Source organism: Perca flavescens, chromosome 9, assembly GCF_004354835.1.
Source record: "Perca flavescens isolate YP-PL-M2 chromosome 9, PFLA_1.0, whole genome shotgun sequence".
Taxonomy (NCBI): domain Eukaryota; kingdom Metazoa; phylum Chordata; class Actinopteri; order Perciformes; family Percidae; genus Perca; species Perca flavescens.
The window spans coordinates 27,866,104-27,889,787 of NC_041339.1; the positions used below are offsets into that span (position 1 = coordinate 27,866,104).

Here is a 23,684-nt window from a genome sequence, read left to right on the forward strand (position 1 = left end):
GCAACAAAAAGCTGAGTCCACTTCCTTGTGTTCACACTTACTTGGCCATTAAAAATGATTCTGATTCTGATGAATGTGTGTAAAATAAATAACAATTTCTTTAAATAAATAACAATTTCTTTTAATGCAGCATGGTAACCAATGGTGCACAGGCCTGTAGCAAGGAAAAAATAATAATAATACAGAAGACATGAAAATGTTCTTAATGGTAGCTCTGACCCTGCTGCAAAATAACTTACTCTAAATTGACCACCCAACTTCAAGCTATCCATCCGTGATCCATAAGCATCCAGTGATCTTTACAATCCCCTGTGGTACCTGACATTGCAGTCTTTACTTTGGCAGGTTCCTAATGAAGGATAGATGAAGCTTAACATTTATTCATGCTTGAGCAGACTTGTGGACCCTTAAGGTAAAGGCCAATGCACAGAATGGTCAATGACTGCATGGCTTGTTGTCCAAAACTTTACACCAGCTAGAAAATCTGAATAGAAAGTAAATACAATAATGAATTCTCTAATAAGTACATATACCATTTAAATATCACAAAGCTACCCTTGCAAATACCCAGAGAGAAAGATATTGCAATACCACGCTCTATTTGAGTGAAAGGCTGAATTTCACAGGGAGAATATTGTGAAATACTGTAGCGCACTTCAGGCCACTGTTGTTTGCCAGTTGCATCACAGTGTGTTTGATCATCATAAGCAGGACAAAGTCAGACCTGCCATCATGACAGAGGGGCGTGTGTATGTGTGTGTATGTGTGTGTGGTGGTTGCTCTTCAACTAGGATGTAGCTGTAGTATGTATATGCATATATTTGTATTTCTCAATAGCCTTAAGAGCAGAACACATGCAAAGCACATACCAGAAGCAGAGTAAATGCAAGCTCAATTCTATTAATATCTATACCTGTTGCCATTTTTTGGCCACTCTTGATTTGTTGGCAAATCCGTTTTATTACACTATTATTTTAATCTTTGAAGAAATCATGTTACTGGAATTATAGTGACTTAAAAGTTCTAAAACTAAATTGTAGCACGGAAAATAAAGTTTTATTTTCTTAAAACACACTACTTAATGATTTTTAATACAGAATGATAAATTGGCTCACAACCCCTGAACCCAGACTGCCCTGAGCAGTCAAGTGTTACTAAACCTCTGTGTTGGGAAAGGACGATCAGACGGGCTCAGTATTAAACACATCTCACATGCCATGTGACATTTAGTGAGCTTGCTCTACTGTTTCAGCAGAGAAAGTCAAAGGGCAAATAATGGCTTGGGAGATATAAATAGAAGGTCAGGACTGCTCTCAACTGGAAAGGCCAAAGGCAAATAAAGTTTAGACCTGAGCGCAAGGCAAAGGAATGCATTTCATTGCCAAACCAAAATCCCTAGAGCCCCATACTGTATTAACAGTATGGAGAGTGGTGACCAATAGCTGCACGGTAACATTCAGGCTGAAACAGACTGAAAGAATATTCAGTAAGCATTGATTTGGTGATTAAGACATCCAGGTTACATAACCATTATTTTTTTTACAGCATTTACATATTTCAATGTGCAGTAACTACATGTCAGATCCAGCTATTGGCCCTTCCTCAAATCACCTGCATAAAATACTATTGAAACAACTGTTATAGGTCACATAAATGTCTGAGGAAACATTGATTCTCACATTCCAGGGAAGGCAATTCTGAACAGAATATCTCCCTCATTACAATATGGGACATTATTTATAATAATAATATTTACATCTACACGAAAAAAGTGATTCAGTGTTTTTCAGAGTAAAATATATAAAAACACAAGAAAATGAAAAAGTTTGTTTTGGCCTCTACAATTACATGACTGTATACCATGACATGAAAAGCAGCTTAAAAAAAAAATTCTCTTTTATTTAGTCGTGATTGTAGGATGTTGTTGGAGAACTAAAGTTGTATTTAAAGAATATGAATATGGTATATAAATTAAATTGATACGACAAAATATATATTGACATTACATAAAGTAACAGACACGAGTAGACTTCTTCAGAGATTCTTTCTTTTTTTGAAAATTATTAAATCTACTGTCAATTCACCATGACACCATCATTTAAAGGATGAATTATAAATAAAAGTGACATGTTGGCAATATAATCCTTGATCTTTGCACTTTATACATTTAAAATGTTAATTATTGTAAAAGGTGGAGAAGGCGTATGACCGGGTCCCCCGGGAGATACTGTGGGAGGTGCTGCGGGAGTATGGGGTGAGGGGGTCTCTACTCAGGGCCATCCAATCTCTGTATGACCAAAGTGAGAGCTGTGTCCGGGTTCTCGGTAGTAAGTCGGACTCGTTTCAGGTGAGGGTTGGCCTCCGCCAGGGCTGCGCTTTGTCACCAATCCTGTTTGTAATATTTATGGACAGGATATCGAGGCATAGTCGGGGTGGGGAGGGGTTGCAGTTTGGTGGGCTGGGGATCTCATCGCTGCTCTTTGCAGATGATGTGGTCCTGATGGCATCATCGGCCTGCGACCTTCAGCACTCACTGGATCGGTTCGCAACTGAGTGTGAATCGGTTGGGATGAGGATCAGCACCTCTAAATCTGAGGCCATGGTTCTCAGCAGGAAACCGATGGAATGCCTTCTCCAGGTAGGGAATGAGTCCTTACCCCAAGTGAAGGAGTTCAAGTACCTTGGGGTTTTGTTCGCGAGTGAGGGGACAATGGAGCGGGAGATTGGTCGGAGAATCGGCGCAGCGGGTGCGGTATTGCATTCAATCTATCGCACCGTTAGATTTAAAAGAGAGCTGAGCCAGAAGGCAAAGCTCTCGATCTACCGGTCAGTTTTCGTTCCTACCCTCACCTATGGGCATGAAGGCTGGGTCATGACCGAAAGAACAAGATCCAGGGTACAAGCGGCCGAAATGGGTTTCCTCAGGAGGGTGGCTGGCGTCTCCCTTAGAGATAGGGTGAGAAGCTCAGTCATCCGTGAGGAGCTCGGAGTAGAGCCGCTGCTCCTTTGCGTCGAAAGGAGCCAGTTGAGGTGGTTTGGGCATCTGGTAAGGATGCCCCCTGGGCGCCTCCCTAGGGAGGTGTTCCAGGCACGTCCAGCTGGGAGGAGGCCTCGGGGAAGACCCAGGACTAGGTGGAGGGATTATATCTCCAACCTGGCCTGGGGCTTTTGGGATCCCCCAGTCGGAGCTGGTTAATGTTGCTCGGGAAAGGGAAGTTTGGGGTCCCCTGCTGGAGCTGCTCCCCCCGCGACCCGACACTGGAATTTTGAAATGTTTGGAAACATGTCACACAAACAGTAACAACCATTTTCAGCTGTACTTTATCACTATAGTGACCGTCTCTCGCTGCCTCTGATGCATCAAGTCACAGAGCTTCTGAAACACAGTTCTTACCACAAGCAGGCAGAAGGTCTCAGCTCCTGATGTCTGACATATGAGGCTTTATAAAATTTACAGGTAAGACTTGAACATGGGGTTTCTAAAAGTTAAAATGATTATGCAGTGTTCCTTTTGGACCTTCTTAGTTACAGTAAAATAACACATTTGGTCTGACCAGTCACACAGTTTTCACATTGCCAGTGAATATAGAACAGTTTCTATTTGTTTTGTATCCTATTTGAAACCACTGGTTTATGAATCATTTCCGGCCATCGCTTATCTGTATCATTAGCATAGGTGGGTGACGGGAGTACAGTTTTACTAGCAGGGTAGTATGGTCTCCACACAGTTGTAGGTCCAATCTTGTCTCTCATTGATGGGCAGGATGTGTTGGCACACCTAGAAGACAGGATCTTTGTATAAGTTTCCAGTGCACCGTATACTTATTTCTTTACATTGTCCCATCATATCAATTATAATAATAGTGTTTTCTTATGCAGAATGAACAATTTAATTTCACATTTGTATGTCATATAATGGAACATTTTCAAAGTGATGATTTTTTTTCTTGTTATAATAATTAAGACTTCATACCATCTTAGTCCTGGCTGGCACCTCAACAGCAAACACACTCATGCCTCTGCTGCTGCAGCAGTTCCTGCTCTGCTCATTGTTTACATGGACAGTCACTTTCTGGTTGGCCTGCAACACAAAGGGTATTGGTCACTCCCCTGATCAGCTTTCTTCACTTAAAATCACAGAATTTGCAGATGTTGGCAGCTAAACAAAACTGTAGATACGTAATCATGACTAAATAGTCTAAAAGAACACCATATTTTTATTTTTACTGATACTGAAAAAAAAAATAGTGTACTGTATGTGCTTTATCAATATAAAACTAAAGATGAACAGATAACCTTATGCTTATCTAACAAAAAATACATCTCCATGTGCTATTGCAATGTCTGGACCTAGTTATATACAGTCTATGGTCTGGACACAACTGTAGATTATGAGGGTACTGAATGTGTTTACAAGACAGTTCAACTCCCCACTCATGTACCCAAAAAGTTGCTAGCAGCAATGTAGTTGAAGTGTAAGGCAATGAGTAAATATAAAACAAAACAAATGACAAATCGACACTCCCACGAAGACTAGGTAAACTGCATACGAATGTAACCATCCCCCCTGTTCAGTAGTTCCGCTGTATCACCAGGTCATTCTTTCTGAGTAGCTCCTGTTGCTATGAGAATCAATACGATGGCTGCATATCAATTACAAACAGGGGGAATGGTCTCTGCAACCATACACTCATACACTGGACAGAGTGACAAATGCCTTTTTTCACTTTTTTGATGAATAGCACCTCATGAATTTATAAAATAATATATTCACACTCTTTCAAAGTTGGACTATAATCCCCCTAGTGGCCATTACAATGTATGGCAATTAGACAATCACACTGAAACAGGAACATTCACTTGACTCTTTGCAATTGTGGTAAAACTGTGTAGGCAGCTTCACATCTATGACACTGAATGTCCTTGTGTCACCTTTTGGTTATCTAAACTTCAGAAGTAAACTTGACCTGCACAATCAGATAAACACAAAGTTTGTTGTCCACCTTGTTGGCTATGAGGGAGGAGATCCTGTGTTCTCCTCGGTAGGTGTAGATGAAGACGTTATCTTGTCCCCTCAGTGCTTTGGCCCCTGTCCTGGCTGTGATGGACTTCTGGAGGGCCTGGATCAGAAGTTTGGGCCCTGAGTCCATACTGAGTGGCTGGATGGATGGCTGAGTGCCTTCACAGTGCACATCTATCTGGAATGGACAAGCCTGACAGAGTGGGAGGTAGAGGAGGGAATTAATTTAGTTAGTATGATTCTAGTGAGATTTTGAAAGCCTGGGAGTGTTTCTCACTGTATGTGTGTGTACATTAGAACCAGTGTTTATTCTGGATTTTAAGCATTTTGTACTGGCTTTGATCATGGAAAGGTAGTTGTGTTATGTTACCGGTTTATTGAAGATTGAAATGTATTTTCTTATATAAGTGTCAAATCTAAGCCCTAAATTACGGCATGTTAGGACTACAACATGTTGTATCAAAAGTTGATTGTTGATTGATGTGATTGTTTTAAGCGAGAGCAGATGTGTAAACTTACCTCTACCAACTCCAGCATTCGGTTGTAGCCCATGGCTTCCAGGGTGACCCACAGGTCTGCAGGGTCTCCATCTTTCTCCGTGGCCTCCATCAAGTTCAGCTCCATGAAACCCTGCTTTGTTAGCTGGTTCTTTCTCATATCAAAGTTCTCTGCAAGCCCAACAACAATACTGAGAGCCATAATGGACCCCTCCCCCTTACAATATTTTTTTACTGGACATCCTGTTTATCACTGCAATAATGAAAATGATTACCTTTGCAGACAGCCCAAGCATCCTTGTCGCATTTCTCTCCACTGGTCCTTAGCTCAAATAAATTGTACTCCTCCAGACTGAGCAAGCCATTCCCATCCAGGTCTATCACCTCAAAGATGTCAGACAGCACCTCCCTGTGGCGTAAAAGAAGCAACACAGAGACATGTCATGAAGGACTTAAACCCAGACTGCCTATATTCATTCACCGTCCCATCTTTCCACTCATGTATCCATCCACTCAACTGCTGTGGTGGCAACGGAGCTAGCAAAGCAGTTCAGACTTGGGATGCTTTAAATCACAGACTAAACTGTCTTTTACCATGCTGAAAACCTGGTGACATAAATACTTTATACATGAATAAACAATCTCACTTGTTGGACATTAGCCAAAGCTGGTGACCTTTGATAAAACTTCGCTATGTGGTTTCTTTTCTATCTATAGCACACACTCACTCACACACACCTGAGCTCCCTGGTGAGGTCTAGTTCTCCAGTGTCAGTCCTGTAGATGAGCTCTAACGGTTTATCAGAAAGGCTCTTTTTGCTCCTTTTCTTTAGTTTGCAGCCACTGGTAAAGGGAAGCAGGTAGTAAGTCCCAGCATGCAATTCTCCTTTCCAAACATACTTCTGTGGGAACAAAGGAGTAGCAAAGTTAAGTTAAAAACACTGAGTGTGTCCTGGAATGTAGCACAATCAAGTTTCAACTCCATAGTATCAGAAATGGCTACTACCTTTGGCCTGGCAGAATGCCAGTGGACCTACAAATATTTCATTCAGGGATAATATTTGATGTAAAATTGTTTCATATCAACACACAAACTGATACATTAAGCATATATGGGAATGATCCAAATTGAAATGTGAATATGAGCAAATGTAGTACATGTATCTCTCAACACACACAAACATACTTCTTTGTCTTTCGACTCAGTGAAACACACTAAAGTTGATTCCTCTCTGATTTCACCAGCTGACATGACAAAAAGAGCTGTGTCCACTGTCATCCATGAAGAAGGCTTGTCTGAAAAATAACACATGATCACACAAGATGCCAGGCTTTTGTATAGAATACAATATAACACAACAAACAAAAACAAAACCACATATTCAATGCTAAATTACCATATACAAACCTGGAATATAAGTTTAACATATACAGGCTTCTGATTGGCTGTACACATCTCCACCACCTACATCAATCCACTATTGCATCTATTGCATCGGCTATTGCACGCTCTAATTCTATGAACTGAACAGCACCCTCTTCTGGTTGTTTGTCCCCAATTATAGCGCACTGAGCTGGCACACTATCAAGCACATTTCCTACAAAATCTGACCTGCTGCCACATAATGTGAAAGAAATGTGTGGTCTTTTTGTTTATAATTCATAATCTGAAAATTACTGGGGCGATACTTTATTCATGTTACAATGTCACAAAAAGCATCATTAAAACTGTGCAACCACCCTGTATGTGACCAAAAAACAGTGGTGAAGCAATTGTGCAGAAAGCAGTCTAGGAAAACTATTTAAATATGGGAAAAATGGGACCAAATCCAGAATTCCTACCAGCTCCTGAGGTGCTGTCCTGTTCCTGACATTCATTTCGGACAACCCTTGTCAGGGGAACAAGCAAAAATATAACCCAACGGCCAATGAGGTAATCACCTTTTAACCAATTATTATGATTTCTGTTTATGTGTAATACAAACCAGTGCCAGTACCGGGTCCGTGGCTGAAGCTGAGTGGTTGAATGGTTAGGTAGATGTTAGCTGTCTGGGGGACGTGGAGCTGGTACTGTAGAGAGCCGATACTCCCATCATCCTCCAAGAAGAAACAGCCCTTCATATAACTGTGATGCCACTCCTAGAAAAATGGATAACATTTCTGCTTAACGACAGTCCCACCAAATTCATACAAACTGATATAGTGGGGCAACTAACGCAGGAAAATAATGCTTTCTAATCTTTATCAGACCAAGACCCAGCTGTTTGCTATTTTAAGCCCTTTGAAGTATCGTACATACTGTACAGTATATCATGTTAGCGTGTGTCGCCTAATTTATTTTGTTATGTGTTGTCTCTGATTAGATCCTGACACAATCCCAACAAACTGTTTTGCTGCTTGACAACAAAATGCATTTATTCATTCAACAGAAACCTAAACTAATTTGCAGTTTCTATTAAAAGGGGGATTGATCTTGTGACAGCGGAAGTACATTTTGGCATAAGAAAAAGTGAATTAAACAGTCAATCATAACAGTGAGGTTGCTCACTTAATTAACGGAAACTGCCACTGTGATAATTACCACTCCAACCTACAGAGGGCATGTTCATTATTACCCAGTTTATGTCAGCTCAGCAGCATGTAAACACGGGTTATATACCTGCTGATCCAGAGGAGGGCAGAAGTGTCACACTGTGTTTCTGCTTAAGGCTGAGGTAAATCTCCCTCTAGGACCTGATATGGCAAATTGGAGTCCATTTAACTTTGATAAATACAGCCTTTTCAATCTTGGGCCAGCGGTCATTCAAAGCTACCAGGAGGCTACTTTGGCAATATTTATGAATCCTAATATTTCTCTCATTTTGAAATCCTGTTGTTCCTTCGTCTGGCAGCACAACTGAAATGAGGTAATAATTTGAAATTGAACAGGAACATCAAGAAGTTTTCCTTCCACTCATTGGAGACACATTAAATTAAAACACAGTTGGTGTGGACACACAGTAAGAGGACACTGAGGGCCGAGCGACACTGGAATAGGCTATATATCCTTTTAGTGGACAAATAAATCACCAAGTTAAACAAAGAAAGTACCATAAAGACGGAGCATGTCACTCTTTTAGAGAAAAGCCATTTTCTCAAAGCATTTATCTTGGGCGGTGAGAGGCATAAAAGATCAAACCATAACACTTCAGTGGTTTGTCCAGACAATATTAAATGAGGGAAATTGCCATAGGCACCCATCAACTGCTTAAAGACATCAGAATTAATGCCCCCATGGAGAGAGGGTCAGGCTGCAGACTAATACAGGCGCTGTCGCCAACTCCGGCCATGGGTTTGATTTACTGCGACACAGAGGTTGCAGGACACCAAACCAGCCACAAACACAATCACACACACACAAACACACACGGATTTAAACCATGACCTTTACCTGATCTTATAATTGTAACCCATACATAAAAACAAATCCGAAGAATAAATAATATCCTTTACTAGTAATGTTTGTAATCATGACGACACACTTGCATCACACACACACACACACACACACACACACACACACACACACACACACACACACACACACACACACACACACACACACACACACACACACACACACACACACACACACACACACACACACACACACACACACACACAAAAACACACAGCCTGCCTTCCACCCACCCAATTATCAGCCTGTGGCAGTATAACCTATATAGCGAGCAGGACTTCCCTCGGAGGTAGTCTCTGGACACACATTCTTTTCCTTCGATGATGTCTGGCCCTTTCCAATCTCAACCTAGTGCTTGGGCCTTAGAGATGAAGCAGGGGGCTGTTATTTCTTTTTATTTATTTATTTTTCTTGCTGTAAAGCAAACCAGCCGAGGTTAAACCAAAAAGAGTGAAAACAAAGAGTGTGAGATCAATACAGTGTATATCTATCCACCCTGGGCTAAATTCGCCCATCAAAAACACTGGGTAACAGTGACACTGGGAGAGAAGTGGGGCTCCAAGGTCCTTGCAATCACGGAGTCTCTTACTGAAGCCCACATACTAAGATTTCCAGGTTTTGTCAGTTCAAACAGTTCATTTTTCAGATTCAAAACATAGCATGTTGCTTAGAAGTTAATAAGCATATACTAGGAATTATTTATTGGATGCGTTTTTACTATAAATTATTGTATTCAATTCAATTTACTGTCATCAAGCATGTGTATTAACATTAGTAAACAGGAACTAAACTGGGACTAAAAAGTGAGTTATGATTTTACAACTCTGTTCATGTTATTACTTTGTTTAGTATGAGAAAGTTCTTCTCAAACTTGGTCTTTCAGGGGTGAGTGAAAAACGTGAGCTCAGATATAAAAAAAACATAGGGTGGAGTGCTGATTGAAAAGCTTGGGCTCTCAGAACATTTTTTACTATATTTTTGACATTTCATAGACTAAATGATTAATCGATTAATGGGAAAAATAACTGACGGATTAATCGATAATGAAGATATTCATTAGTTGCAGTTCTAAAGTCATTATGATTATGGACGGGGTTACCTGTAAGCCTGAAGGCTCTGGGATTTTGCTGCCCTTAGTGCTGCTGGATGTCACTGTGATTGAGTTCGACAGGGACGACCGTCTACTGCGAGCAGAAGAAAGACGGGAGGATGATCGGCTCTCTGAGAAACACACATCAGACATTAAAACTCACATGGATAAACACAACACTTTTGCTAAAAATACATCCAAAGTTATTAGAAAACAGAATGCTCAATTGATTAAGTACAGCCCTCCTGTCTCCAAACAGTAAATACACTTTTAAAAGAGAGATGACATGCATAACATAATTGACACTGTAATCTGTCTTCTCAGACGTTCGAGAACCTTTGGGTTCTTCTCAAGATCAACTCCCTTTTAATTAATTATGGAGGGCTTTCAAATCACACATGGCATAACAGCACCCTCTCAAATCCATTATCTTGCACAACTCTTTCCCTTGAACTCTAATTGAAGCCAGAAGATATAAATTCACTAATGAGGGGTCTGATTGTTTCCAAGCCTGGGAAATCAAGATGCGAAATAATGTGATAGGCTTACAAGCAAATTACCAAAGCAGAGAAATAAATAGACCCACTGTCATGGTATTTGTGATGGATCTATTTTGTATCGATGGCAGTATTTTAATCTAGAGGACCAACTTGTAGCTGTTCTGTAAATGTGGACATCGATGCACTGAAACCTGGCTTTACAAAAGCTTCAGTGGAAGTTTATACTGAATGTGAGTTTATAGCCAGTATTGTTTTAGCACTCATGGTTTCCTGCTGCTGGAAAACTGCATGAATTTAACTAAACAGACCAATTATCAGATAAACACCACAACAGTTCCTCAATTAGTCTGACTGTTGCAAAAACATGTTAGACACATAACAGCTGATATGGTCATACCTGATAATTAATCGGTATCTCATCAATTATTTGTAAAACAATTAGTCAAAATGACCCATCTCCCATACATTTATAACACATTTCTCAGTGTATTACTGGTTTATACTGACAGATGGAGGCGCAAATGAGCAGTCAAAAGTGTTTTTGAGCTCCAAGAATAACCCATTCAACATGTGCGATCACGTCGCATCTTGTGTAAGAGCCTTGTTAAAATGTAGTGGGTATAAATCAATACGTGGGAGAGGCACAATAATGTGATAATCCCGACAACTATCTGGGAGCTCATTTGTTTTTGCAGTGGTGGTCGACTGGGCCCTCCTCTCGACCACCGTCTAATCCCTCATCATCTCCCCAGTGGGAAGTGGTAGAATCCTCCGAATCAATAACATGAACATGGACTGACCACTTAAATCAACCCCATCTGTCTTCCCACCGTGGGCCTCTCCTTGGCTCGCTCATCCAGAATCTCTGTTCTTCTCTTACCTCAATGCTGGTTTTAAAGTGCAAAAAGTAGATTTTTTTTACATCCACTTTCAACTGGCTGAAGGTGCTGTCTTTTACAGAAGAAAAAAGCTGTCTGTTCATTATCTGTGGTTGCAGAAGGGTGAAGCTGGACTTGATGCCAGTCCTTGTTTGTTTAAGCTATGAAAACATATTTTTGGCAAGAGCGCCAACTCCAAAGCCATTGTTGAAAGGCAGCATTTTTCATCAGCGGAGATGGAGCTTTTATCAATCGCTTAATGGCAGAAGTGATTATCCAAATCACAACGCTTTAGAGTCCTCTCCCTCCAAACAAGCTGCCCTAATTGTGTGGCTATTATGATGTATGGACTGTCCTAATGAGGTGATTTGTCACTGGGGAGTGAAAAATGGATCAATAACAGAGCTATTATTTATTCATCAAAACTAATCGGTGAGGCGTATTGGGGCAAGCAGTGTGTTTGGGTTGTGAAACTATAAATTGGAATCTGAAGTATAAATGATGTGCAGTCGCCATTGGCTGGCACTTTGGACCTGTAGATTGTGCCGCACACATTGTCATTATATTCTGCAGTCATACACCAACAAGATATTTCGGCAAAAATAAGGTCTGCTCCATATATTTTGTCAATACACAGCATATAGAGACACTGACTGTAGCAGTGAAAGGCAAACTGAGAGAGAAAAGGATAAACATGTTTTGTGTATATAACTTTCAATAAAATTTGCAAACAAAAACATACATTTCTTAATTGACTGCTAAAATTCAGTGGCAGTCACTTGTATGCTAGATTATTCTGGGAAGTCACATGTTGTACCTTTCTTGAGTGCGGTGTCTGATTCTGGAGGCTGAGAGAGAGTCGCTGCCGCTTGGGCTGCTGCTGATGATGCCGGTGACACTGAGCTCTTCGGAGGGCTGTATGACTGACTGCCAAAGTTCTGTCTCTTCAGCTTGGCGTTAGCGTCGAGCCTCTCCAAAGCAGCCATCTGACACTGCTCTGCTGTAGACACAAGCAATCTGCAGAACTGACAGCAAGAGGAAACCAGCAGTGAGAGCATGTTACATGAGGATGTTTTGAGGCAAGGGAGAAGGTCAGAGATACTTATATCTTGGATGGAGGTAAACCTGACAACAAACAGAGGTGTATAAAGTACTAGAGACCCATACTCTTTAAGCACCACACTTAAGTGGAAGTACTAAAGTATTCAACATTTTTTGTACTTAAGTATTGCAAATAGTTTATTTTAAAATGTACTACTCAAGTACTAAAAGTAAAAGTACAAGTATTGTGTTATGTAGTTATTAAAGAAAGCAGTCAAATTTTTAATATCATATTGTTGGAGTTCAACTTTTTACTTATTAGGTATTAAGACGGTGCATTACAGGCAGTCACAAGCTGTACATTGCTGGATATGAAGGAAGTATCTAAAATAAACCCAAAAGGGTACATTAATTTCACAGCTGTTATAACTACTATTATCTGATATAACAGTGGGTTATTAATCACTTATTAACAAATACTGAAATAAAATGTGTGATGTAGTGGAAAGTTAGCAGACTGAAACAACTCAGGAATAGATTACTCTGCTGCAACAATAGCTAAATATACAAACTTACATCGTCTCTGACTTCTGAATGGGCAACTGTTTTACTAACTAATTATCGTACGTAACTAACGTAGCCATAACTACACACACTGTAACCTACACAGTCTCCATAGCGTGAGGAATTCACAACAGTAACGAGTAACTATGCAGCACATAAAAAATGTATCGGAGTAAAAGTATTAAACTCATCGAAATATGTACTAAAGTAAAAGTGGAAGTAGGATAAAAAAAAATGCTCCAGTAGAGTACAGATACAGCTTTTTAGAATTAAGTACAGTAGTGAAGTAGTTCTACTTCGTTACTATACAGCTCTTACAACAAATAAAGATAATATTGGAGCAAATCATAGGAGGGCTAAACTGTTCTTTTGCGCTATTCAATTTGCTGTGCCACTTTGCATCACTTATTCTTCTATATTTTATGGGAATTCAATTCAACTTTAAAGAAAACTGTTTTGAACAAATACGTTTCTATCTTGAACATCTCCATTTCATTCTCTTTGGCGTTATCTATGGCTATAAGCGGTAATTGCAGGTGGGTTTTTGGATCTCACTTTTACTTGTTTTTGGAAGTCTCATCGTCTGAAGTCATCGCTCTTTTCTTTGTTTCTTCAGCCATAGCAACCGTTTACTCACAACGCTAGCAGAGACCGGAAAAAACAGTACACCGCTTCACACACAAGAAAGTTAAAGAGCAGGTGTGTTAGCTCCGCCTATCCTTCCTTGCAGACCAATCACTGCTGGGTGATGGAATTTTTCCCGGGAGCCCAGGGGCTTTCATCAGTGGGCCATAGACTCCATAACCATTGTGTTACATGGTTCAGCGAAAGACAGTGACTAAACAGACATTTATTTAAATGAAAATGTTCAAGAATATTACTTTTAGAAAAGTTATTTTTATCCTTTACTGTGGTGCAAAAGTTTTTCTCCTGACTGCCTGGGATTGTAGCCCATCAACAGCATGTTGCAGCCTTTGTTCTAAGGCTACACTGGTGTACTGATTATCTCAAGCTGATCAATCAGATGAAATATATAAATATCTGACACACAAAGATGGGAGAAATGTATTTAAAATACACTTTTTTTTAACAGGCTTGGAAAAGGTAAGATAACCTGACAATTGTGGTATATACAGCAGAAGTCTCTTCATACTTATTCAAACTTACTTCTGCATAGTCCAGTTTTCCATCTTTGTTGATGTCAGCCAATGAGAAAATAGCATTCACCTCTTCGGGGGTCATTTTCTCTCCTTTCTGGAAGATTAAACCCATTTTCTTTAGCAGTAAAAACACCAGAACAAAACATATTTATTCTATGTTTTAGCATGAGCCGATCAGTGATTTTAATCTGTTTAGGCAGACATACATCTGTAATACAACTAGAGATGGTCCGATACCATTTTTTGCTTCCTGATACCGATTCCAATACCTGAACTTGCGTAATGGCCGATACCGAGTACCAATCCGATACCAGTGGGTCATATATTTTATTATGTTTTAACAACTGTATACTACTATCCCTGTATGGATGTGATATGATATAACAGCTGTATACTAGTATCCCCGTATGGATGTGATATGATTTCTATCTTTGTTGTCTGTCTGGCTCAGGTTAAACTCTTTGTAAAACATGAACAAACACAAACAATGAATGTCGTACAACTTTCTTTTATTCTCCAGTTTGACAGTTGGTTATAATGGAAAAAGAACATAAATAAACTACTTTAACGTAGATTTTCTTTAGGGCTTTATTACGTGGTATCGGATCGGTGCATAAACTCCAGTACTTCCCGATACCGATACCAGCGTTTTAGGCAGTATCGGAGCCGATACCGATACTGGTATTGGTATCGGAACATCTCTAAATACAACTGTAATGGGTCTCCTGTTGCTGAGGAAGCAGTTGGCTAATTGTACAGCATAACTTAATTCACTCAAAATTAACAATTAAACCTATTGAAGGGCTACTCACAGTGGTGAGGGCCTTCTCCAGTTCACTGTGTGAAATGTAGCCATCGCTGTTCACATCCATCTTTTTGAAGGCTCTCATCAGCTCTGTTTCCTCAGTTCTCTTCTCATTTTTAAGAATCTCACAGAAGTCATCAAAGTTCAGTTTGGATGTTCTCTGGGTCCAGTATTTATTGAGAGTTGCATTGGTTGGATTTCTACCAGCCTGCTGAAGAGCTGAATGGGATAGATGGGAAAGAGCATTGAAACTACAAGCAGCAGAGTAGTAACTGTAGACTGTTTGTTTTTCTGTGCTTATAGTTTTTCTGACATAGTAAACATCCTCTTGACTCATGCAAGGAGTCATCATACACTCTCTAAGGAGGATGGTTTCCAGACGACATTATATCTATCTAGCTACTAACCAGAAATAACATCATATGCTATAGAAATAATACGTCTATGAAACCTCTATTAAATTGGCAAACGTAACGTAAACGTATAGCAAGTAAACGTGGCATGCAAACAACTGACTACCGAGCTAACGTTAACTATTTATCTAACGTTAGCTATATGCTAGTTAGTTAATAGTTTTAAGTTAACGTTATCTTACCACGACATAGCTGCTGTTTCGAAGTGATATACGTCAAACTAGATCTGAACACAGCAAGGTATGCGGCTCTGCACTGCACGTAGAAAGCCTCCTCTTCATCAGCAGGACGAAGTAACTCTTGAGAAGACATCTTTGAATAAACAGATCGACCCGGTGGGTAACGTTAACGTTACTGTTAGCAAAGCTAATTTAGCACTCTCGCTCTCCAGCTTAGAATTCAGGCGACAGCCACATATGGCAGCTAATTTGGGCTAAATGCTATTATTTTTTTACATTTTCACCATGCCGTAAAATTCATCTGAAAGCATGCGAGATGCATTTTATTGAATCAAATCCGCCTTAGCAGTGACATTTTGCCAAACAACGTAGCTCTCTCGCTGGCAGTTGCTAGGTAACCAACCGTCTCTGCAACTAATCGGGGTTCATCAAAATCGACACGGAAGAAACAAACGTTAACTTTCCCGTTCCAGCTAAAACTAATGTAATACCGTAGTCGACCCTATGAGGTGATACGGAAATAATCGCAGGGTTTGGAAGAAAAATAAGGATTTTTTAAAATTGTTTTAATTGTTAATTAAATTAATTGTTCTTAATTTGTTTAGTTTGTTGCGTTGTTCTAGATGTTTCTACAATAAGGCGACATCGGACACCGGAACTATATATATAAGCAGGTGATGACACGAACTGTTTGAATGTAGCAAATGCGCCAGATTCATACATTTGTGACAAACATCTTCTGCTAGGTCAACTCTAAAATGCCCTAAGTGTTGTTCTTTTGTCTGTTGTATTGGCATAAACTTTTTTTATGTTAACTATTAAGACTTTCTGCATGGCACCGGCTTCCCTATCAAAGACTTACAGCACTGTTTGTATATACTACCACTGTTAATGTTAACAGTGCAACAGTAACTTGCTATCTGCCAGTGTACTCTAGATTGTGTTATTAAGGATGTGGTGCTTCATCAACAGGCAAGACCAAAGTCACAACACACGGAGAAGAGATCAGAGACAGAGTTGGAAAAGTGAGTACTTGCTGTAAGTTACAGCTGTTGCAGTTCCCATACTTTAGACAATTTTTCACTGCTAACTATCAATACACAGAGAGCCAAAGTAGAGCACAGAGTTAAAGGGTTACAGAGAACTCCCTTTTACGAGTTGCTATATTTCAAATGCCACACTTTCCTGATGGTCATAGTGACGTATCAGAATTTAATGACAGGAGACACGGAATGACGGAGATCCATCACTGGCCAAATTATCAGTGATTTACATAGCACTAAAAATAGTTGTATAAGAGTCACTTAACACAAGAACCATTTCCTTAGTCAAGGCAGACATTTGGTGTCTGGCCCATCCATCAAGACAAGCATTAGTTTTTAATGTTATAGTGCTGTCACTAATACGTTACATGAGCTCAATTTACAGTACATTCATAACACTCACTTGGTTATGTCATATTAGGGTCATTTGGGACACAGTCATGTTTTAATTGATTGTACATTTTGTAATACGTTTAATTGTATTTGGAGAGGAAGGTGGATCCCCAAACAGCCAGAATTAAAAACGATACACCTCCAAACCAATGAAATACAAAGCTACAATTAAATGAATTAATGAGAGATTAAAAAAAGAATTGGTTTACAATAGGGTATTTTAGATCATCAATGCTTTAGTTATAGACAATTGTTCAGATCATAGACCATTTTGAAATAATAGTAGAACAAATTCAGGATGGACATGAAGTACTTTTATAATTGTATGTACATCTTGGATTGTACCTTATAGATACTCCATGTGGTTTTAAAACTCTTCTTGAGGCTCATTCAGGTTCCACCTTTAACAGTTTTAACCCACTAGCTACTGAGTAATACATAACATCCAATATATTAAATTAGTCAATCGTAGTATCCATGTGTAGTTCTTTAAGAGACATATTTTCGGTTTTAATCCTACAGCCAATCAGTTATTCGATAGATCACAGAATTATAATACGAAGACTTCTGAACGTGTCACTCCACTGTCTTTTGCTTTGACTCCTTGGGATCTAAACTGGAACGATCGGTGGATGCATTCATCAAGGCCAGGAAAGAGCTAGAGGAAATACTCGTGAGAAAGACTTTTTCTTTGGTCTTAAATCTTAACAATAGGCGGAAATGTCTCGGACTCCATCATATCTAGAGATTGAGAGATGATGGGCTTTTATTACATACTGAATATTCTCTCTGACATGGCTTTTCCTTTCAGAATACAGCTATTTTTTGTTTGTTTTTTACTTTGTTCATTCATTTCCAGCTATCTTTTTTCTTTTTTTCCACCATTTCCTGTGTATTGCTAAATGCTTTTGTGGTTTCTCTTTTATGCCATTGATCCTGTATTTTTAATTAGTCAGCAGAGGGCAGCAGTGAACAATGACATGTCTTCACTGCATCTATTACTGACCTGAAGACTGAGCTTATAGAGACACAGAGAGTTGAGTGAGTACAATGTTGTATGTATATTGCTGACGCTACTAGACGTAAAATACATGAAACAAGTAATGATTTATGTTCCATTTGCAGTTATTTAAATCATCACATAGAAAGCACACATGTTGGGTTAAACTCTCTTATTTGTTCCTGCTTTTAAAATAGTGGTCATGGCATATGTGTCTTTTCAGCATCCAGAGTCAAGTCATCTTTGAAAGAATATAAAGACCCCAAGCACCACAGTCTAGGTAATCCATCTGGTAATAAACCTACCGCATTGTTAGAGTAACCAATCTTTTCTTGTTTAACATTCAATTGCTATTATGCTTTTACGTCATCAAGATAAGCACACCTACTTTACATTACTGGAATGTTATCACATTGATCACTGAGAGGCTTAATGGCAAGTAGAGCTGAGGTTTGATCAATATCTTAAGAAGAGAATCACACGTTTAAAGATTTGTGTAGAAATTCACCACCTATTTTTATCAAAGGCCAAATTAATTTTGGTCTGTTGGACAACTTGAATGTTTTAAATGTTTGAGAATTTTAGAGTGGATATCCATCCGAAGTTATGTGCAGGACATATGGCTACTCTTGGCTTATATGAAGACTGTTTTTGTTCACATAAATTCTCAATGACATCCTTAAAATGGCTCCATGTAGACAGTTGCGTTTGAGACCTTATCTCTTGGTCTTTAAAGGGCTGTAAGAAAACATTTTAGTGCCAGTTGTTTGGTTGATTTCAAGATGATCAGGGAAACAAATGTAGTCACAAGTTTGTTTCATTCCCAAGGACATACCCATCTGCTACTATTTCACCATTTGATTTGCTCCCCCCCCTGCATCTTCTTTGCTATTTAACATTAACAGCATCAATGGATGCTTGTTTGAGTTGTTCAGACAATCGTGTGCTCTGCGACCTTTGCAGAAAAACAACACTTTGTCATGGTTACACAAACAAGTCAATGAGTAGATTTCCTAGGGATAGAATTAATTTGATTATTTTAGGCACATATTATGCCTGCAGCGGAGCAATTCTTGTGATCCAATCGTACAATAGCGACTTGTGGAAAATGAATAGAGGGTATTGTCAGGAGGCAAGCTTGTTTTCCGATATGGTTGTTAGAAATTATTTTAATTAGTTCCAGTAAGGCAACTGGGCATACGTGATGCATTGTGGATCCACACCCCAGGAAAGTCACATTTTTGTCACATGTTGGATCCGTGAAATTTATCAGTTTTGAATAAGCCTCCTTACAACAACAGACTTCATGTCAGGGCAGATAGATGTGGGAGAGAATTGGCCCTCTATGTGCATTGAGACACACATTTTAAGTAAACAAACTGTTTTTCAAAACTGCTGAAGTGTTCTGGCCTATATCTGCTGGGAGCATGAAATCCAGACAGATGATGTTGATGGTATAGTGAAGCATGATCCTGCTCTAGTGCAAAATGTTTGTTTAGATTCACTACTATGGCCTTTAGGCTTTGGGTCCAATACAAGAGAGGGGAGTGTAAGAAGCTCTTTGGAAAAAAGGCTAAGTGCTTTATGAGGACGTAGAAATAGACATTATGTGCTGGTTGTTCTCTTTTCTTTACATCTATGGGAATCATATACTTACATACCGTATATTATTGTGCATGGAAGTTATAGGAACAAAAGTGGAATGAAAATATCTCCAGTATGTGTATTACTTATTAAGGTATAATTGTCTTTTTGTATGGGCATATTGATATAATACACTGAAGCACTAGTATATACATACTGAATATGGATTTGAATATGCCACATTAGAGGTTTTCTTGAGGTGCTAAGTAGGGATTGATTTATAGAGCATTGTAATGAACTGTTTTCCACTCATATACTCAATATTTAATAGATCCAAATAGTCAAAGCTTTTAATTGGGTTGTCTCTCCCTTACTTCACTTTACAGAAAAAAAAATCTGTGATGGAGGACGTCCATCTTGGTGGAGCAGCATTTCGTTTTTGAACGCAATTCTATCTATCATCCTCGAAGTCTTTACAGAGCTACAATGAGGCATTTTAGGATGTTTAAGGGGCTGCAACACGATTTCAAGTGACCCATCACCTGAGCCATGGCATTGGTTTTAGGGGAAGTGTTTTTTCATCTGTTATTACATAGTCCTGCTTTAAACACATCACATTTTGGAGCCTTGTGTATCGTCTCTACTTAGAAGTATGCTGAGAACAAATCTTCCATGGCAGCCATTACACACCGGGAACACACATTTCTGCATGTACCCCACACTCTCCCTCTCTCTTAGGTGCCAAGCCTGGCCCCCCAGCACCTCCACCCTGCAGAGGCAGCTGAGTAAATCCTTGAGGACATTTAAACCTTGAAGGTCAAGCCTCTTCTCCTCCTGTGTCTTCTTCTCCCTCTCCCCATTTTTCCTGCCTTGTCATCCCCTTTTCCGCCTTACGCTGTGATAGTTAAAACTACTTCTTCCCTCAGAGTGAGAGTGCAGCGTTAAGAAGCGCTTACGGCCGTCCTTTAAGGTTAACAAAAGTTTCAGTAAGCATTCTAAAGAAGTCGCTCTTTGTGAGCAATCAGGCTTGGGGCGAGCATAAATCCTTGGGGTATAGTCGCGGCATTACAAATACCCGCAGCGCCTGTATGTGCTGATGACTACAAAATTGAAAAAGAAAGGCCCTAATAATTCTGAGGCAAGTTTCCCTCAGCAGCAGGTATTGATTATTTGTGTGTGGTGAGAGATTTGGAAAATTCAATTAAAGAAGTTGTGCAAAGGATTCATAAATTCAGCCCCACCAACCCGTATCGAGACATGGTTATGTTCTAAATCAATGCTGCACTTCACAATATATTTTCTTAGGAACATAAAAATAAATAACATTTAAACAGTTCTGCTTACTGCTGAAACAAATTTTATTTTCTCCGAAGCTTTTTAGTAACAGCCAAGTACTGACTTGTGCACATCTTCGGGGTGGTAACATATTTTTATTGCAGTTTTCCCGTAAGAAAATCCTCTATAATATGAATTTTGAGATGACAAAATGAGGAGAAAGGGGACGGCTCAGCAGTGTAAAAATTGATCAGGCCATAGATGGGGCCACGTTGGGGAAGATTTGTATGTCAGCAGTAATGGGCTGTATTAAAAAGAAGATTCCTTAAGATGTCGTAAAAGTGATGGGGCGGTGTCGCAGGTCGTGGGCCGCCGGCCCAGGCGGCTCCCAGACTCTGGCACATCAATCCTAGCAGGCCTCACGGACAGATGCCACCTACCCACCGGGAGTTTTATGCTTTCTGATTGAACATATGGTTGCAATTAAAGGGGGGAGTTGTATATTAGTATTGGTCCAAGTGAAGCCGGTGGCCTTCGATCGACACTGTGGCTTGCAGAGTATGCAATCTTTCCAGGCGTGATTTTTGACTATTGCATTTAATCTTAGGGTGCAAAAAATATACTTCCATGTTTCTTTGAAATATTAACACAGCGAGCAAATAAGTATATTTTCATAACCAAATATAGCTGAGGGTTGAATCAAAACACTGCTTAGCATTATAAAAAGATAGGATTTTAATAATGTAGTAGACTTTACATTTAGTGACTTCTTGTCCATATTCAGGGGATCTGTCTCTGCATTTGCTTTTCTGCCACTTCTGTTGCCTTTAGTATCATCCAAATTATTAAATAGGTATTTTCCTTTTTTTTTTAAATGAACACCTTTACTTAATTTCTCTTTTTTTAGGAATTGCAAAGATGGGTAGCTCCTACGAGTTTCTGTAGTCCATTATGGGCTGAGGTACAATAACCCCCTTCAACTCTAATTTTAGAAATTTGAAATGAATAACACATTTTAGTTTAAAGACATTCCCATACATCTTGGGATATGGAAAATGTGCCTCCTGCTAACTCCCTTCTTTAAGAACATTCCATCTTGACTGTGGAGGGTGTAATATCACTGAGTGCCAACGGGGTTACAATCATGTTTCCTCTCCCATATTCCCCAGGTTTTTGTTAGCGAGGCATCTTGGCTGTTGACAGCTAATGGAATTGCTCTTCACCTCTTGTGCGTATAATCCAGCGGAGATAAGGCAGGAAATGAATGTGGAATCCGCGCTGTCAGTCGTGAGGCTGAGATGTCTTGGAAGCCGTCATTCATTTGCGGGAGAAGTGTCTGAAACGGTGCGAGCGAATCCACTGACATGTTAGACCCTGTCTACCCGCCAGAGCCTCTGCCTGGCAGCTGACAAATGTTGATTCTACATTAACCACAATGCTGCAACGCTGTGCAAATAATGTTCTTTCAGATGGCAACCCTCATCCCCTTTATGGCTAAAACTATGCAATCCTCCCCACCTGTGTCGTTTTACACCTTTTGAAAAGTAAAGGTGGGGGGGGGTGGGCAAACTGTCTTGCACAACACAGTAGTCTCTTTATTTGGCAGTGCCTGGGAAGGCCGAGGCCTCTCACTGCCCGAGTCGACCTAAGCAACAGCTGGTGTTCACAGCAACATTTCCTATTTCTGCCTAAGGTGGATCGTGTAACTCTCACTTTATCGCCCTTAGAGGCCACGTGAAGGACAAAGCCAGCACGCTCATAAACAAAACTAATGTTTTGATACTGGCCCCTTTGGACGTTGATAGTAGGATCGGTGGTGCTTTTAATGGCCCCTTTGCCACCAATGATGCATTACAAAGAATGTTTACCAATACCGTTTTCACGAGAGGTTGGTATCTATAACTGTTAGCCCTAATTCTTACTTCTAGTAATAATGTGTATTAGTAATCTAAAGAACCCTTAGGGAGCTTTTCTTCACCTGCCATTAGCACAAAGTTCTATCTATGAGGGTAAAGTATGTACTTCCTGTGCCTGTCTCTACTCTTAGGGTTAGAGCCACAGAAACTGGGGATACTAGTCACAGACGAGGTGGGGACAGGAGCCTTATTTTCACTGTGGCTTAAAAATGAAAAAGGCTCGCTCTCCGGTGTGCAACTAGTTAACTTTATTTAAACACCCGAAGGACATGAACTGGATACTTTATCAGGTTGAAATTGTTGATTGTGAGATGTATTTATGAGTTTCCAAGTGCAAACCTATATCTGTTTCAAAACGGTTATAGTAGAGCGGTGCAAACGAAGCCAGGCAAGGCAGCTTGCTTCAACAAGTGTTGTTTTGTAGCTTAATTATTACTGCTGTGAGTGGGAGTGTGTTGTCACTAATAAAACTAATGCTTATTTCAATTAGCAATTAATCTTTTGATTCTTTTAATTTGAGTCTACACAATATCAGTGAAAAATGTCCAGTACAAATTCCAAAATGATGTCTTCAAATTGCCATATGTCCACCCAACGATATTGCCATTACAATGATAGAAAATCTCAAAGAAGCAGAAAATCCTCAGATTTGAGAATGAACCAAATTACTTTTGCTCAATGATTTACCTAAACTATTATCAAACTGGTTGAATTCTGCAGCTTTTGATCGTATCCTATGATCCTCCTCAGCAAATCGAGTTGCCAGTTGTCATGGAAATTGATTTAATTTCCCATTTTTCCCCATTTTAAAAGTGGGAGTTACATTTTATTTTCTCACATCTTTTCTAAATGTATTGGCATGACTTTAT

At 39.6% G+C, this 23,684-nt stretch overlaps 1 protein-coding gene across 3 annotated transcripts; it reads right to left on the minus strand.

The window, feature by feature from the left end:
* Positions 1–3,210: 3,210 nt before the first annotated feature.
* On the minus strand, positions 3,211–16,002 carry efcab7 (EF-hand calcium binding domain 7). Of its 3 annotated transcripts, XM_028587812.1 has the most exons (14): positions 15,881–16,002; positions 15,608–15,737; positions 15,020–15,231; positions 14,215–14,301; positions 12,260–12,467; positions 10,074–10,195; positions 7,503–7,656; positions 6,704–6,813; positions 6,256–6,419; positions 5,793–5,926; positions 5,540–5,688; positions 5,004–5,213; positions 3,974–4,081; positions 3,211–3,778 (listed from the first exon to the last, which is right to left on the minus strand). In XM_028587812.1, exons 2-14 carry the CDS (start codon positions 15,735–15,737, stop codon positions 3,701–3,703), a joined length of 1,866 nt encoding a protein of 621 aa, XP_028443613.1. In that variant the 5' UTR covers positions 15,881–16,002; the 3' UTR covers positions 3,211–3,700. The 3 variants fall into 3 exon arrangements, with proteins under 3 accessions (XP_028443613.1, XP_028443614.1, XP_028443612.1); XM_028587813.1 differs by having other exon boundaries at positions 7,515–7,656; positions 15,608–16,002; XM_028587811.1 differs by having other exon boundaries at positions 15,608–16,002.
* Between the last annotated feature and the right edge of the window lie 7,682 nt (positions 16,003–23,684).